Source organism: Carcharhinus amblyrhynchos, unplaced genomic scaffold (assembly GCF_965287045.1).
Source record: "Carcharhinus amblyrhynchos unplaced genomic scaffold, sCarAmb.v2.hapA scaffold_77, whole genome shotgun sequence".
In the NCBI taxonomy this organism is placed as follows: domain Eukaryota; kingdom Metazoa; phylum Chordata; class Chondrichthyes; order Carcharhiniformes; family Carcharhinidae; genus Carcharhinus; species Carcharhinus amblyrhynchos.
The window spans coordinates 124,698-142,055 of record NW_027649817.1 but is presented as its reverse complement, the minus strand read 5'-3'; the positions used below and the strand labels follow the sequence as shown (position 1 = coordinate 142,055).

The following is a 17,358-nucleotide window of genomic DNA, read 5'->3' as shown; positions in this document are numbered from 1 at the left end:
CCACAAGCAGGATATGATAATGGAGCAAGTAGCTGAATTAAATAGGGAGTACAGTCAGTGATAGGGGAGAGTGTACACGGGGGCTGTGAGAGGGTTAAATGGGTGGAGAGAGTGTGATAGGGGAGAGTGTACACGGGGGCTGTGAGAGGGTTAAATGGGTAGATAGAGTGTGATAGGGGAGAGTGTACACAGGGGCTGTGAGAGGGTTAAATGGGTGGATAGAGTGTGATAGGGGAGAGTGTACACGGGGGCTGTGAGAGGGTTAAATGGGTGGATAGAGTGTGATAGGGGAGAGTGTACACAGGGGCTGTGAGAGGGTTAAATGGGTGGATAGAGTGTGATAGGGGAGAGTGTACACGGGGGCTGTGAGAGGGTTAAATGGGTGGATAGAGTGTGATAGGGGAGAGTGTACACGGGGGCTGTGAGAGGGTTAAATGGGTGGAGAGAGTGTGATAGGGGAGAGTGTACACGGGGGCTGTGAGAGGGTTAAATGGGTGGATAGAGTGTGATGGGGGAGAGTGTATGTGTGGGAGAGGAGGGTTGAACTGATGCACCTTCTAATTTGCTGTTTCTCCTGTTCCTGCTGTAAACTATTTCCTGCTGTAAATATTGAAAACATTTTCCTTTGTTTTTTTTTCCAGCCAGACAGAGGATGGTATAACCCCACTTCACCAGGCAGCTGAAGTGGGTTTACTGGATTGTACCATTGCTTTAGTACAAGCTGGAGCTGAAGTGGAAACCCGCGACTCAAGAGGTCACAGACCAATTGATCTGGCTAAAATCTGGGGTCACCGTCAGTGTGCAAGGTGTGTACAGTCTGACCAGCTTAGCCTTCTGCACGTCACACCCACGTCACTTATCTCTCAGAAAGTGCTGATACTGAGCTACTTTCTTGAACCACTGCAGTCTCTATGGTGTAGGTACACCCATAGTGCTGTTAGGGAGGGAGACACTGCAGTCTCTATTTCGTAGGTACACCCACAGTGCTGTTAGGGAGGGAGACACTGCAGTCTCTATGGCGTAGGTACACCCATAGTGCTGTTAGGGAGGGAGACACTGCCGTATCTGTGATGTAGGTACACCCATAATGCTGTTAGGGAGGGAGTTCCAGGATTTTGACCCAGAGACAGTGAAGGAACGGTGATAATAGTTCCCGATGATCATAAATCATAGAATCCCTACACTGCAGAAGGAGGACATTCAGCCCGTCGAGTCTGCACTGACCATAATCCACTCAGGCCTATCCCCCTAACCCCACGTATTTACCCTAGCTAGTCCCTTTGACACTATGGGGCAATTCAGCATGGCCAGTCAACCTAACCCGCACATCTTTGGACTGTGGGAGGAAATTGGAGCACCCGGAGGAAACCCATGCAGACATGGGGAGAACGTACAAACTCCACATTGTCACCTGAGGCCAGGATTGAACCCGGGTCCCTAGCGCTGTGAGACAGCAGTGCTAACCACAGTGCCACCCCTCAAATTAGATCACAGTGATGTGTGATTTGCAGGGTCCCACGTTCTGTCGCCTTTGTTCCAGGGACATAAGGTGGGTCTTGAAAGAACTGGAGAATAAATTTATTCCAGACACTTCATAGGAGCAATTAGCAAACAAATTAACATCTTTAAATGGAGGGGGTACCAATCCTTCTTTGAGCCTTTTCCAGGCATGGGAAATGCAGAAGGTGACCTTGTTGAATTGTACATCAGGCACAAGAGGCTGGCTGTCTGTGAAGAGGCAATGGCCTGGTGGTATTATAGCTGAACTATGAATCCAGACACTCAGCTAATGTTCTGGGGACCCGGGTTCAAATCCCACCACAGCAGATGGTGCAATTTGAATTTGATTTCCAAAAATCTGGAATTAAGAATCTACTGAAGACCATGAGACATTGTGGATTGTCGGAAAAACCCATCTGGTTCACTAATGTCCTTCAGGGAAGGAAATCTGCCTTTGTTACCCGGTCTGGCCTACACGTGACTCCAGAGCAATGTGATTGGATCTCAACTGCCCTCAGGCAATTAGGGATGGGCAATAAATGCTGGCCAACCAGCAACACCCATGTCCCATGAATAAATAATTCTGTTCTTATGTTCCAAACCTGCGCCATGGTGAGTCCTAACCATGGTGACAGTCAATACAACACTCACGATTGATTGTGAAGCACTCAGGGTTGTTCTGAGGGAATGAAAGGTGAGGTTTAAATTCTCACAGACATGTTTTTCTCAATGAGTTTTCTCATCGTCTACGATCGCTCTGTTTTCTATCTGAGGCACATTTGCTTTCTTACCCTCACTGATTGTCCCAATTTAATTCCAGCAGCAAGCTGTCTGTGAGTTTAAACTAAAGGTGGTGTCTGGACCCTTTAAGGTGAAAGCTTCTGAATGGGTCATATGACCCAGGCTGACCAATCAGAAACCAAGTTGGGGGCTTCACTCCAACTTGTCTGGACTTATCCCAGCAGTTAGATCCCAGTCATGTCTGGAAGCATTGAATCTGCATCAACCTATAAATGGTTGATGTTCATGAAAAATGTCTATAGTTTGTTCTTAACTGGGGTGGAACCAAGTTACTATCACATACCAGCTTCAGAATTTTAAAAACACAACACCATCCTTACTTGACTCACACAACTACGTACAAATGTAAGTAGAAACAATACAATGAAATCCCATGATTATTTCAGTCTTCTTTGTAATGAGCCTGTAGTTTCTGAGACAAGTTGATACTTTGGTTGAGCTGAAGGACTTCCAGTAAGCTGTGAATCCTCTTAGACGTGATATGGAGATGCCGGCGATGGACTGGGGTAAACACAGTAAGAAGTCTCACAACAGCAGCTTAAAGTCCAACCAGTTGACTATCAAATAAACTAGTTGGACTTTAACCTGGTGTTGTGAGACTTCTTACAATCCTCTTAGAACCACAGTCATTCTTGTCTGTGCTGAACCATTTGTTTTTTGCCTAGTCCCACTGACCTGTACCTGGACCATATCCCTCCACACCCCTCTCATCCATGTACCTGTCCAAGTTTTTCTTAAATGTTAAAAGTGACCCCGCATTTACCACTTCATCAGGCAGCTCATTCCACACTCCCACCACTCTCCATGTGAAGACCCCCCCCAACCCAAATACTCCCTTTAAACTTTTCTCCTTTCACCCTTAACCCAAACCCTCTGGTTTTTTTTCTCCCCTAGCCTCAGTGGAAAAAGCCTGCTTGCATTCACTCTATCTATACCCATCAAAATCTTATACACCTCTATCAAATCTCCCCTCATTCTTCTACGCTCCAGGGAATAAAGTCCTAACCTATTCAATCTCTCTCTGTAACTCAGCTTCTCAAGTCCCAGCAACATCCTTGTGAACTTTCTCTGCACTCTTTCAACATTATTTACATCCTTCCTGTAACTAGGTGACCAAAATCTGCACACAATACTATAAATTCAGCCACACCAATGTCTTATACAACCTCACCATGACATTCTTGTCGTTGAGTTTTTAGGAGATTGGTTCTCAGATGAAGCTGAAGTTGGAACAGATTGGGAGAACCTTTCTCCTGCTTTCAAGATACAGCTGCTTATTACCTTAGCAGGGTTGGATGGCTGACTAATGAGCTTCCATCTCTGAGGAGTTTGTTGCTGAATTTCTCACGTCAGTGGAGATTCGATGGGCTGAAAGGCCTCTTCTGCCTTGAATCTTCTGTATGATTCTAATTGAAAAGTAGATGACAAAATTACTTCCTCTCAATGTGACTTCTACAAGTTCAAAGTCCTTTTTTTCCAAAAAGGGATAATGTGTATTGATTATACCCTGTGTTGTTGTTTGACACTTTGAAATTCAACCAGTCTGGTGGGATGGCAGAGTGGTTAGCACTGCTGCCTCACAGCGCCAGGGACCCGGGTTCAATCCCAACCTCAGTCACTGCCTGGGTGGAGTCTGCACGTTCTCCCCATGTCTGTGTGGGTTTCCCCTGGGTGCTGCAGTTTCCTCCCACAGTCCAAAGATGTGCAGGTTTAGATGGATTCGCTTTGCTAAGTTGGCCCTTAGCATTAGGGGACTAGCAGGGTCAATATGTGGGGCTATGGGGATTATGATTGGAGCAGACTCAATGGGTCAAATAGCCTCCTAGGAACATAAGAAATAGGAGCAGGAGTCGGCCATCTAGCCCTTCGAGCCTGCCCCGCCATTCAATAAGATCATGGCTGATCTGAAGTGGATCAGTTCCACTTTCCCACTTTCTCCCCATAACCCTTAATTCCCCTGTCTATCAGAAATCTATCTACCCGTGACTTAAATATATTTAGCGAGGTAGCCTCCACCACTTCAACGGGCAGAGAATTCCAGAGATTCACCACCCTTTGAGTGAAGAAGTTCCTCCTCAACCCTGATCTAAACTGTCCCCCCCTTATTTTGAGGCTGTGCCCTCTAGTTCTGCTGTCCTTTCTAAGCGGGAAGAATCTCTCTACCTCTACCCTATCCATCCCCTTCATTATCTTATACGTCTCTATAAGATCCCCCCTCAGCCTTCTAAACTCCAATGAGTACAGACCCAGTCTATTCAATCTCTCCTCATAGGCTAACCTCCTCATCTCCGGTGTCAGCCTGGTGAACCTTCTCTGTACTCCCTCCAAGGCCAATATATCCAGCATATTAACCAGTGAACCTCCTTCTGCAGTGTAGGGAATCTGTGGTATAATGGAAGGTCAATGGAATCATTCACATTTGTCTAACACACACACAACGAGTTTCAATGTTTCATTCATCCATGGTGAAATGGAAGGTGAGTCAGCTGGAACGCTGTTGTCCATCCGTAAACACAGGGATGTGTGAATTCTCTGGATGCCTGTGAATAGCCATGTTTAATTAGATGTTTGCTTGAGATTCAGGACTATCTGGAGCTCAGAAGGCCACGTTGCTTTGCTCAATAGACTGTGATTAAAACGTTTGAAGTATTGACTAGAAGGTCATAACATGGCAAAATGCAAATCTTTATTTTTTTTCTGCATTTTCTTTTCGTTTCATATCGGGTTGCCTTTCTACACACCTCGTGCTTTCCAGGATTTTGGCCTATGGTTTGCAGGAGGCGAACCAGGTCGAGTTCGTCAAGGAAATGGGCAAGCTGCAGAAACTGAAGTTAATCTTGCTGGTGGACGAAAAACATCGATCTGAAATCCAGCAGGTTAGTAATTAGCGGCAGAGAGAGAGAGAGATAAAGCTGCAGGTATTCAACCAGACTGCCCTAACCCTCCTAATCAATGGAATATAGGAACAGGAGGAGCTCATGTGGTACAATGGTTAGCACTCCTGCCTCACACTTCCAGGAACCTGGGTTCAGTTCCTGCTTGGGTCACTGTCTGTGTGGAGTTTACTCCCTGTGTCTGTGTGGAGTTTCCTCCAGGTTCTCCGGTTTCCACCCACAGTCCAGGTTAGGTGCATTGGCTATGCTAAATTGCCTCTTAGATTCCCGGGATGCGGAGGTTAGAGGGATTAATGATTTATTAGGTGTCACAAATAGGCTTACATTAACACTGCAATGAAGTTGCTGTGAAAATCCCCTAGTCCCCACACTCCAGCAGCTGTTTGGATACACTGAGGGAGAACTCAACGTGGCCAGTGCACCTAATCAGCGTGTCTTTGGACTTGGAAGGAAACCGGAGCACCCGAAGGAAACACATGGAGACACGGAGGGAATGTGCGGACTCTGCACAGACAGTGACCCAAGCCAGGAATCGAACCCCGGTTCCTGGTACTGAGGCAGCAGTGCTATCCACTGTGCCACCCCACTGCATGTTCACATCTTTATCTCATAATGCTTTATATTGTTGGTTAACAAAAACTTTCAAATTTAAAATTAATCATTGACCTCACATTAATTGTCCACTGTGGAAAAGAGTTCCAAAAATCTACTAGCCTTTGTATATAGAAATGTTTCTGAATTTCATTCCATAAGATGTAGGCACAGAAATAGGCCATTCAGCCCATCGAATCTGCTCTGCTATTCAATGGGAACATGTCTGATCTGATGAGATAATCCTCAACTCCACTTTCCTGCCTCATCCCCAGAACAGGGAAAATGGATGAGCTTAGGGCCTTGATGTTTGTGAGGCAGTTAGATGTGGTGGCTGTAACGGAGATGTGGTTACGAGAAGTGCAGGACTGGCAGCTGGATGTTCCTGGGTATAAGTGTTTTAGGTATGACAGAGGAGGGTTGAAGAGAGGTGGAGGGGTGGCACTGTTAGTAAAGGAGAACATCACAGTAGTGCAGAGGGAGGACGATATGGAAGAGACAGGGATTGAGTCACTGTGGGTGGAGTTGAGGAATAAAAAGGGAGAGATCACATTGCTAGGGGTGTACTATAGGCCACCCAACAGCCCGAGGTCAGTGGAGGAAGGTATTTGCAGGGGCATTTTGGATAGGTGCGGGAAGAATAGGGTGGTTGTAGTGGGTGACTTTAATCTTCCTGGAGTGAATTGGAGGGGGCCTAGAGCTGGGGGTACGGAGGGAGAGGAGTTTGTGAAATGTGTTTTGGAAGGGTCTCTAGAGCAGTATGTAACTAGCCCGACTAGGGAAGGGGCTATACTGGATTTAGTGTTGGGTAATGAGCCGGGGCAGGTGGGTGAGGTAGAGGTAGGCGAACAGTGACCACAAGTCCGTCTACTTTAGGATAAAAATGGAAAGGGATGAGTGCCGGCCGAACAGGAGTGTGCTGAACTGGGGAAAGGCGAGCTATAGCCAGATTAGGAGGGAGCTGCAGGACACTGATTGGGAGGGACTGTTAGCTGGCAAGTCCACGGTTGGCAAGTGGGAGGCTTTTAAGGGCAAAATGAAAATGTTGCAGGAGAGGTATGTTCCGGTTAAGCGGAAGGATGGGAAAGGTAGGATTAGAGAGCTGTGGATTACAGGGGGTATTGAAGACTTGGTCAGGAAGAAGAGGGAGGCATATGTTCGGTCGAAACAACTGGGTACGGAGAGTGCGCTGGAGGAATATAGAGAGAGTAGGAGGGAGCTAAAAAGGGGAATTAGAAGGGCGAAGAGAGGGCATGAGATGGCTTTGGCTGGTAGGATTAAGGAAAATCCAAAGGCATTTTATTCCTATATTAGAGGCAAGAGAGTAGTTAGAGGGAAAATTGGCCCTCTTAGGGACAAGAGTGGAGAGTTATGTATTGAGTTGGAGGGAATGGGGGGGCTCCTGAATGAATACTTTGCGTCGGTATTCACGAAGGAGAGGGGTTCGGAATCGTGCGGTCTCTTGGAGGGAGCTGAGGATCAGTTGCAGGAAATATCTATTACGAGGGAGGAAGTGCTAGGGCTTTTATGTAGTGTAAGGATGGATAAAGCTCCGGGGCCTGATGGTATTTATCCCAGGCTGCTTAGGGAGGTGAAAGATAGAACATAGAACATTACAGCGCAGAACAGGCCCTTCGGCCCACGATGTGGCGCCGACCAGTTAAAACAATGACCCACTAACCTAAACCAATCCCTTTTTGTCCATAAACCTATCCACGGATCTCTTAAACGCCCCCAAACTAGGCGCATTTACAACTGCAGCAGGCAGGGCATTCCAATCCCTCACCACCCTCTGGGTAAAGAACCTACCCCTGACATCCATCCTATAACTACCCCCCCTTAATTTAAAGCCATGCCCCCTCGTGCTAGCTTTCTCCATCCGAGGAAAAAGGCTATCACTGTCCACCCTATCTAAACCTCTAATCATCTTATATGTTTCAATAAGATCCCCTCTTAGCCGCCTTCTTTCCAGCGAAAACAACCCCAAATCCTTCAGTCTCTCCTCATAGGACCTCCCCTCCATACCAGGCAACATCCTGGTAAACCTCCTCTGCACCCTCTCCAAAGCCTCCACATCCTTCCTGTAATGTGGGGACCAGAACTGCACACAGTACTCCAAGTGCGGCCACACCAGAGTTGTGTACAGTTGCAACATGACGCTGCGACTCCTAAATTCAATCCCCCTACCAATAAACGCCAAGACACCGTATGCCTTCTTAACAACCTTACCTACTTGATTCCCAACTTTCAGGGATCTATATACACATACACCTAGATCCCTCTGTTCATCCACACTCTTCAAAGTCCTCCCGTTAGCCCTATACTCAACACATCTGTTATTCCTGCCAAAGTGAATTACCTCACACTTCTCCACTGCTGGGCCTCTGGCGCAAATCTTTGTCTCTTCTTTGGACACAGGTGAAGACTGGAGGGTAACAAATGTGGTACCGCTGTTTAAAAAGGGTAGTAGAGATAACCCTGGAAATTATAGACTGGTGAGTTTGACATCGGTGGTAGGGAAATTAATGGAAAAAATACTTAGGGGTAGGATGTATGAGCATTTGGAGCGTTGCGATCTGATTAGGGATATGCAACATGGCTTTGTTAGAGGGAGGTCTTGCCTTATGAATCTGGTAGAATTCTTTGAGGAGGTGACAAAACCGGTTGATGATGGGAGAGCCGTTGATGTCATCTATATGGATTTCAGTAAGGCGTTTGACAAAGTCCCTCATGGTAGGCTGGTAGAAAAGGTTAAGGCGCATGGGATACGAGGTCAGGTAGCTAGGTGGATTGAGAACTGGCTGGGCAATAGGAGACAGAGGGTAGCTGTGGAGGGGACCTTTTCGGGCTGGAGGCCAGTGACCAGTGGTGTGTCGCAGGGCTCAGTACTGGGACCTCTCCTCTTTGTAGTATACATAAACGATTTGGAAGAGAGCGTAAGTGGTGTGATCAGCAAGTTTGCTGATGACACCAAGATGGCAGGGTTGGCGGGTACTGAAGTGGATTGTCAGGTGATACAACAGGATATAGATAGGTTGGTGCATTGGGCAGTTAGGTGGCAGATGGAATTTAATCCTGACAAACGCGAGGTGATGCATTTTGGAAGGAATAATGCAGAGAGGGGCTACGTGATAAAAGGTAGACCAATTAGGAGTATAGAAATACAGAGGGACCTGGGAGTGCAGGTTCACAAGTCTACGAAGGTTGCGACACAAGTGGAGAAGGTTGTGAGGAAAGCTTATGGAATGCTAGCCTTTATAGGAAGAGGTATAGAGTATAAAAGCTGACGTCTAATGCTTCAGTTGTATAGAACGTTGGTTAGACCGCATTTGGAGTACTGCGTCCAGTTCTGGTCACCTTACTACCGGAAGGACGTGGAGTCTCTGGAGAGGGTGCAGAGGAGGTTTACCAGGATGTTGCCTGGCATGGAGGGGCTGGGTTACGAGGAAAGGTTGGAGAAACTGGGACTATTCTCCTTGGAAAGACGAAGATTGAGGGGGGACATGTTAGAGGTATATAAGATACTGAAGGGAATAGACAGGGTCAATAGTGAGAGACTGCTCCCTAGATTGGTTACAAATACGAGAGGTCATGATTTAAGGTTGAGGGGGGAGAGGTATAATTTGGATGTGAGAGGAAGGTTCTTTATGCAGAGAGCTGTGGGGGTATGGAACGCGCTACCGAGTAGGGTGGTGGAGGCGGGAACGTTGGACTCGTTTAAGGTTCAATTAGACACAACATGAGCGAAACGAGGATGGAGGGTTATAGTAGGGGGTATTAAATAAGGTCAGAGCCTTGGGAGACACCAGAAATGCAGACTTGTAAGTTAACGTTTTTGTCTTTTTATTCCGCAGGTGGAGGTCCACCTCGTTGTCAAACGAGGGGCATGCACACGGTGGGTCGTGCATGGGCTGCTCTTGGAGGTTCCGGGAGTGGCCTAGTACTTCGTGTCGCTTGATCCTGGACCAGTAGATGGGCGCCGCAACAGCTCGGTGACTAGCACTGCTAGCTGTGCAGATACATGGATTTGGGCCTGTGTCTGTGGGAGTTTGTGCATTCTCCCTGTGGTTGCGTGGGTTTCCTCCGGGCGCTCCGGTTTCCTCCCACACCCCAAAGATGTGCTCTTAGGCTGATTGGTTTTACCAAATTGACACTATTCTCCCCTGAATCTGGCTAAGTTAGGGGCTCCATTCGTAGACACGCAGGGTAGAATAGGTGTAGGGTGATGCGGCGGCGCGGGCTTGTTGGGCCGAAGGGCCTGTTTCCCGTGCTGGGTTGTTCTTTGTTAACCCCTGATTCCCATTCTGATTAAAAATCTGTCCATCTCAGGCTTGGACATACTTCACGACCCAGCCTCTCCATCCCTCTGCGGGAAAGAATTCCACAGATTCACTCCCGTCTGAGAAGAAATTCCTCCTCGTCTCTGTATTAAGTGGGCGATCTGAGATTATACCCTGACTCTCCCCACTAGGGAAAACCACCTCTCAGCATCGACCCTGTCAAGCCTCTTGAGTATTCTATGTCTCAATAGGGTCACCTCTCATTCTTCTAAACTCCAATGAGTCAACCTCTCAGAATCACAGAATACTACAGTGTAGAAGAGGCCCTTTGGCCCATTGAGGTGGAATCATCGTATTAAAGGCCCTGACCTGCCCATCTAATCCCCGCACTTGGCCCGCAGCCCTGAATGTTTTGGCATGCCAAGCACTCATCCTCCACCACCCTCCCAGTCAGCGTGTTCCAGACTGTCACCACCCTCTGAGTAAAAAGGTTTTTCCTCAAATCCCCCCGAAACCTCTCACCCCTCCACTTTTAACTTGTGCCCCCTCGTGACTGACCCTCAGGAGAACAGCTCTTTTTCCACCCTGTCCACGCCCCTCAGTCAGGTCGTCCCTCAGTCTTCTCTACTCCAATGAAAACAACCCTATCCAACCTCTCCTCATAACTTAAACATTCCATCCCAGGCAGCATCCTGGTGAATCCCGTCCTCACCCCCTCCAGTGCAATCACGTCCTTCCGATAATCTGACAACCAGAACTGCACACAGTACTTCAGCTGCTACCAAATAAACCTGTTGGACTTTAACCTGGTGTTGAGAGACTTCTGACTGTGTTTACCCCAGTCCAACACCGGCATCTCCACATCACGACCTCCCCAAGGGCCAGGGAGGAATTAAAAATTTGGTTCACAGCCCCTGCAATTTCCTCCTTTGCCTCTCACAACAACCTGGAACACAATTCATCTGGACCTGGAGATTTGTCCACTTTTAAGCCTGCCCCTACCTCCAATACTTTGTCACTCCCTATGACAATTTTCTTTAGAGCCTCACAGTCTCCCTCTGCCCGAGTTCCATATCTACCTCCTCATTCTCCTGGGTGAAGACAGATGTGAAATATTCATTTAACACCTTTCCTCATAAGAAAATCTCTCCATACCCGGGATCAACCTTCTTTGAACCTTCTTTGGACTGCCTCCAATGCCAATACATCTTTCCTTAGATAAGGGACCAAAACTGTTCCCAGTATTCCAGGTGTGGTCTAACTAGTGCCTTGTAGAGTTGAAGCAAGACTTCCTTATTTTTTAGCCTCCCAATTACCTGCTGAACTTGCGTGCTAGCTTTTTTGTGATTTTTGCACAAGGACCCCAACATTCTCAATGACCGAGCTTCCACAGCCCTCTGGGGTAGAGAATTCCAAACATTTGCAGCCCTCTGATAAAAAAAAATCTTCACCTTGGTCCTAAATGGCTTCCCCTTATTTTGAAATTGTGCCCCTCAGTTCTAGACTCCCCAACCAGGAGAAACATCTACCCTGTTTATTCCTTTTAATTACTTTGTAGGTACCAATGAGATCACCTTCTCGCTCTTTGAAATTTGAGAGAATACAGGCCCTACATTGCCCACTCTCTCCACAGAGGACACTCTCACCCTACCTCCAGTGAGCCTTTGTTGCATTCCCTCAATGGCAATAATGTCTTTCCTTAGGTAAGGGGACCAAAACTGGACACAGTACTCCAGGTGTGGTCTAATCCAGGCTGTATTCAGTTGAAGCAAGATCTCACTACTCCTGCACTCAAATCCTCTGGGATAATAGAATCCCTAGTACAGAAGGAGGCCATTTGGCCCATTGAGTGGGCACTGACTACAATCCCACCCAGGCCTTATTCCCATCACCCCCACACATTTACCCTGCTAATCCTCTGACACTAGGGACATCCACTATCTCCATAGTTCCTTATTTAACACCCTGAAATGTAGGATATCAGCTCCAGGGGGACTAATCAACTTTCAATCCCATTAATGTTGCCAATACAACATTCTTACTGATTTCCTTAAACTCCTCTTTCCCCTTAATCTCTTGAATCTCTAATTCTGGGAGAATTCTTGAATCTTCCTTGACCCAACGTAATTATTTAGAAATATAGAATCCTACAGTGCAGAATTTAACATGGTCAATCAACATAACCCACACATTTTTGGACTGTGGAAGGAAATCCAGAGGAAACCCACATACATGGGGAGAATGTGCAGACTCCTCACAGACAGACAGTGACCCAAGGCCAGAATTGAACCCAGGTCCCTGGCACTGAGAGGCAGCAATGCTAACCACTGTACCATCGTGCCATCCAGGGAAGGAAATCTGCCGTCTTTACCTGGTCTGGCCTATATGTGACTCCAGACCCGCAGAATGATTCTCAACTGCCCCTTGAAATTAGTTTGCTAGACTGTTCAGTTCAAGGGTAATTACAATATCCCACTAGTCACAACTGCCAACTCAAGAACGACTCATTTATTCTTACTCTGTTTCTTCCTGTTAATCAATTTTTAATCCATGCCCATCTATTACCACCTATGCCACGTGCTTTAATTTTGAAAACCAACCAAGTTGATGATTAGGTCATTATTCAAGTGTCCGTTTATCACTTCCTTAGATTCCGGCATTTTTCCTTACTTCTGACGTCAGGATAAAAGGGATGTCGTTCCCTGTTTTCTCCCTACATCCTCTCTTAAACAGTGACCTGACATTTGTCACCTTCCAATTTGCAGGAACCATTGCAGAATCTATGGAATTTTGGAAGATGAATCCGCTGTCTCCATAGTTCCTCTTTTATCACTCTGGAATGTAGAATATCAGCTCCGAGGACTAATCAACTTTCATTCCCATTAATGTTGCCAATGCAACATTCTTACTGATTTCCTTAAACTCCTCTTTCTCCCCAGTCTCTTAAATCTCTAATTCTGGGAGAATTCTTGAATCATCCTTGACCCGAAGTAATTATTTTAGAAACATAGAATCCTACAGTGCAGAAGGAGGCCATTCAGCCCATCAAGCTTGCACTGATAACAACCCCACCCAAGCCTTATCCCCATAATCGCACATATTTACCCTGCTAATCCCTCTAACCTACACATCCTGGGATATTAAAGGGCAATTTAGCATGTCCAATCAGCCTAATCCATACATCTTTGGACTGTGGGAGGAAACTGGAGCACCCGGAAGAAATCATGCAGACTCCGCACAGACAGTGACTCAAGCCGGGAATCAAACCCAGGTCCCAAATGCTGTGAGGCAGCAGTGTTAACCTCTGTATCACCCTAGTGTCTCTCTCTCTGTCCCTTCTGTTTTTTTGGAAAGTCTGTCTGGACAAATGTGAGTAATGCATTTTGGAAGATCTAATACACATAGGAAATATACAGTAAATGGCAGAACCTTTAGGAGTATTGATGGGCAGAGGGATCTGGGTGTACAGGTACACAGGTGACTGAATGTGACAACGCAGGTGGAGAAGGTAGTCAAGAAGGCATACGGCATGCTTGCCTTCATCGGCCGGGGTATTGAGTTTAAAAATTGGCAAATCATGTTGCAGCTTTATAGAAACTTAGTTAGGCTGCACTCGGAATATAGTGTTCAATTCCGGTCATCACACTACCAGAAGGATGTGGAAGCTTTGGAGAGGGTACAGAAAAGATTTACCAGGCTGTTGCCTGGTATGGAGGACATTAGCTATGAGGAGAGATCGGAGAAACTTGATCTGTTCTCACTGGAGCAACGGAGGTTGAGGGGGAGACCTGATAGAGGTCTACAAGATTATGAGGGGCATGGACAGAGTGGATAGTCAGAAGCTTTTTCCCAGGGTGGAAGAGTCAATTACTCGGGGGGCACAGGTTTAAGGTGCGAGGGGCAAGGTTTAAAGGAGATGTACGAGGTAGATTTTACACACAGAGGGTGGTGGGTGCCTGGAACTCGTTGCCGGGGGAGGTAGTGGAAGCAGATACGGTAGTGACTTTTAAGGGGCAGTACATGAATGAGATGGGAATAGAGGGATAGGGTCCCCGGAAGGGGAGGGGGTTTTAGTTCAGTCGGGCAGCATGGTCGGTGCAGGCTCGGAGGGCCTGTTCCTGTGCTGTAATTTTCTTTGTTCTATTTTGCATTATGGCTTCCCCCCGGCAACAGAGCCTCATTTGTTTTCATCGAGCCTTTCTTTTATGTTATTTCGTAGCATTGAAAAGTTCTGATGTTTTGTGTTACTGCAGGAAGAGAAAGAATCCATTGCCAACGAGTCCTTTGCTGCGTGGTTAGAGAAGAAGCAACTTCCTAACGTGCTGAGGGGATCGGCCAGCCTTTTCAAGCCACGCAGAACAGAGGCAGAACGGAGGCTGCAGCAGTTGAGGGACTCGGTGAAGATCGAGGGCTGGACCAAACAGACCTTCACACTGGTGCAGGTCACAAAGCCACGAGGTCCCTGCCAATCCAAGGGGTATCCCAGAAGGGAAATGCCCGAGGGAAGGCGCCCTGCAATCGCAGGCTCGCAACCCTGCACCACGCCTCACAAGGATGTCTGCCAGGCCAAGCCAACCTGGAACACCAGCACCAATCCCACTTCCATCCCAGTGGCTGACATCTCCAGGCAAATAGAAGCTGATCCGGACATGGACTTGAATTCCACGCTCAAGCAGCACGATTTCGGAATCTTATATCGGCTGGTACTGGATCACATGGGCCAGCCTCAGATAAGGACCAAGGTCGGGGAGAAAGCGTGGCGTCTGCCAACATTGCCTCTTGACACCATCAAGAAGGAATTGTTCCAAGATTCCACTTACCACCGAATGAGGATCCCGGAGGATTTCAAAGCTGTTGACGTCTTAAAGCTTCCCAAGAAGCGTGGCACGGTCAAGGACAAGCCCAAGCCCGAAATAGAGTGGCACCTACGGGAATATCTGGTGCCAAAGACATCCTACCCCACACCCTCCTGCTCCCATTCCACGCACGAGGTGGACTCCACCAGTACATGGGCCAAGGAGACACCTCAGTGTTTGGACAAACACTATCTATTTCAAAATGAAACTAAGTGTCAAAGTCCCGACCTCGCAGCATTGGATGGCACTCACCTGGATGAGGTAGAAGGTTGCGGGTTTGATCCCAGAGACAGCTCAGCTACCCAGGCTGAGACTCCCAGTGCGAAGGACTGCTGCAGTGCTGGAGCTGAGGAGAGATGTTACAGCAGACAGGGCTATGGTCTCTTAAGGGAATGTAAAAACAAAAATCCAACAATGTTATCTGAAGGAGAGCATGAGGATCTCCACTGAGCGTAGACTATAATGGATACCACTGATCCATTCGCCTCCTCTCAAAGCCCATTTACACACTCCACTATCATAGCCTCTACACCAGTGTGGATGTCCTTCAACCAGAGTCAAGGCATCTCCAAAATTGAAACAAGTTTCAGTAATCTGCAAACCTTGGTTGGATTGGAATCCAAGGACAGTGGTGACCCCCCCCCCCCCCCCAGTCTACCAGAACCTTACCAGGAAGCCTTGCCTGTATGGGAACAGGTTAATTGCATCATAACGCTCAATCCACTTAGGGAAATCGGCAGGTTATTCCCACCAGTACTTACAAATAAAATCTGTCTTGCTACAGTCCATCTCATTTATAGAAACGGGGAATTGATGCAGAATATAGCATGCATCTTTTTACATAGAGCACAGTATAGGGACAGGACCTTCAGCCCCCATGTTGTGCCGAACATGGCGCCAATTAAACTAATCCCTTCCGCCTACCCTTGGTCCATTTCCCTTTGTTCCTTGTACACATTCATGCGCTTTTCTAAAAGTTCCTTAAACACCCCTATCATATTTGTCTCTATCATCACCCCTGGCTGTGTGTATCAGATACCTACCACTCTGTGTAAAAAAAAGAACTTGTCCCTCACATCTCCTTTGAATTCCCCCCCCAACCCCCGCCTCAGGTTAAGTGCATGCCACTTAGTATTAGATATGTCAACTCTGGGGAAAAGATTTTATGTCAACCCTGTCTCTGCTCTCATTATTTTATAGACTCTTATCAGATCTCCCCTCAGCCTCTGTCGCTCCAGAGAAAACGACCCTAGTTTGTCCAGCTGCCTGGTAAATGTCAGGCTCACTGACTTTTGGGGGCGGAAATCGATATTGGATATTGCATTTGATCATCAGCTCAAAGGGCCAAATGGCCTACTGCTGCTTATAGTTTCTGTATAAACCTCTTCTGCGCCCTCTCCAAAGCCTCTACATCCTTCCTGTAACGTGGGAGAGATAGAGAGGGAGAGTGTATCTGTCCAGCCAATGATCTGTCAAATTGCACTGGACTTGTTATTCCACAATGCTGGGCCAGAGACACTTCAATCCCACCAAGAAATTGTCTTACAACCTACCTGGTTCACGACTATCCTTGTGGGAGGAAATTCTTACCCGCTCGGTGGCTGCAGATCCCACCCACCACCCCCCCCCCCCCCCCCCCCACCCCACGTGACGGCTCCTTCCTCAGAATTGGCTTCACAAACCACCCAGCTACATCAGAACTGTGACGAGGCCTTCACCCGCAGCAGTGGTCGGCAGTCACTCATCACCACGTTCTCAAGGACAATGAGAGACGGGGAATGAAGCTGGCCTGTAAGGCTCGCAATTCCGTGAACACGCTGCTCCCAGCTGAGCTGATTCAGTATAAAAGGGGGTGCAGTCAACAGGGGTGTCCATTCTGATCACTACCCAGTTACCCCCATCCCCGATTGCCCCCTGGCACAGCCACTGCGTGGAAACGTTTTCCAACGCACACTGTCTGGACTCTTAAATAGTCTCCTTAGCCCACTTCATAGGAATGAACAGTTTACAGCAGTGTGGCAGGGGAGACACCATTCAGCCCATAGAATATTACAGCTCAGAAACAGGCCTTTTGGCCCTTCTTGTCTGTGCCAAATCATTTTTCTGCCTAGTCCCACTGATCTGCACCTGGACCTGGACCATATCCCTCCACACCCCTCTCATCCATGTACCTGTCCAAGTTTTTCTTAAATGTTAAAAGTGAGTCCGTTTTCACCACTTTATCCGGCAGCTCATTCCACACTCCCACCACTCTCTGTGCGAAGAAGCCCCCCCCGCCTCCAATATTCCATTTAAACTCTTCTCCTTTCACCCTTAACCCATGTCCTCTGGTTTTTTTCTCCCCTAGCCTCAGTGCAAAAAGCCTGCTTGCATTCACTCTATCTATACCTATCATAATTTTATACATCTCTATCAAATCTCTGCTTATTTTTCTAC

The 17,358-nt window shown here is 47.4% G+C and overlaps 1 protein-coding gene across 1 annotated transcript in view; it reads left to right on the top strand.

Annotated features, from left to right (window-relative positions):
• ankrd53 (ankyrin repeat domain 53) overlaps nt 1–15,506 on the top strand; it is a 31,784-nt gene extending 16,278 nt beyond the window's left edge. Inside the window, exons 4-6 of the mRNA XM_080182657.1 lie at nt 642–806; nt 5,057–5,177; nt 14,320–15,506. Coding sequence (XP_080038783.1) covers nt 642–806; nt 5,057–5,177; nt 14,320–15,372 — 1,339 coding nt within the window. The 3' untranslated portion in view covers nt 15,373–15,506. The remainder of the gene's footprint in view (nt 1–641; nt 807–5,056; nt 5,178–14,319) is intronic.
• Nucleotides 15,507–17,358: the final 1,852 nt, after the last annotated feature.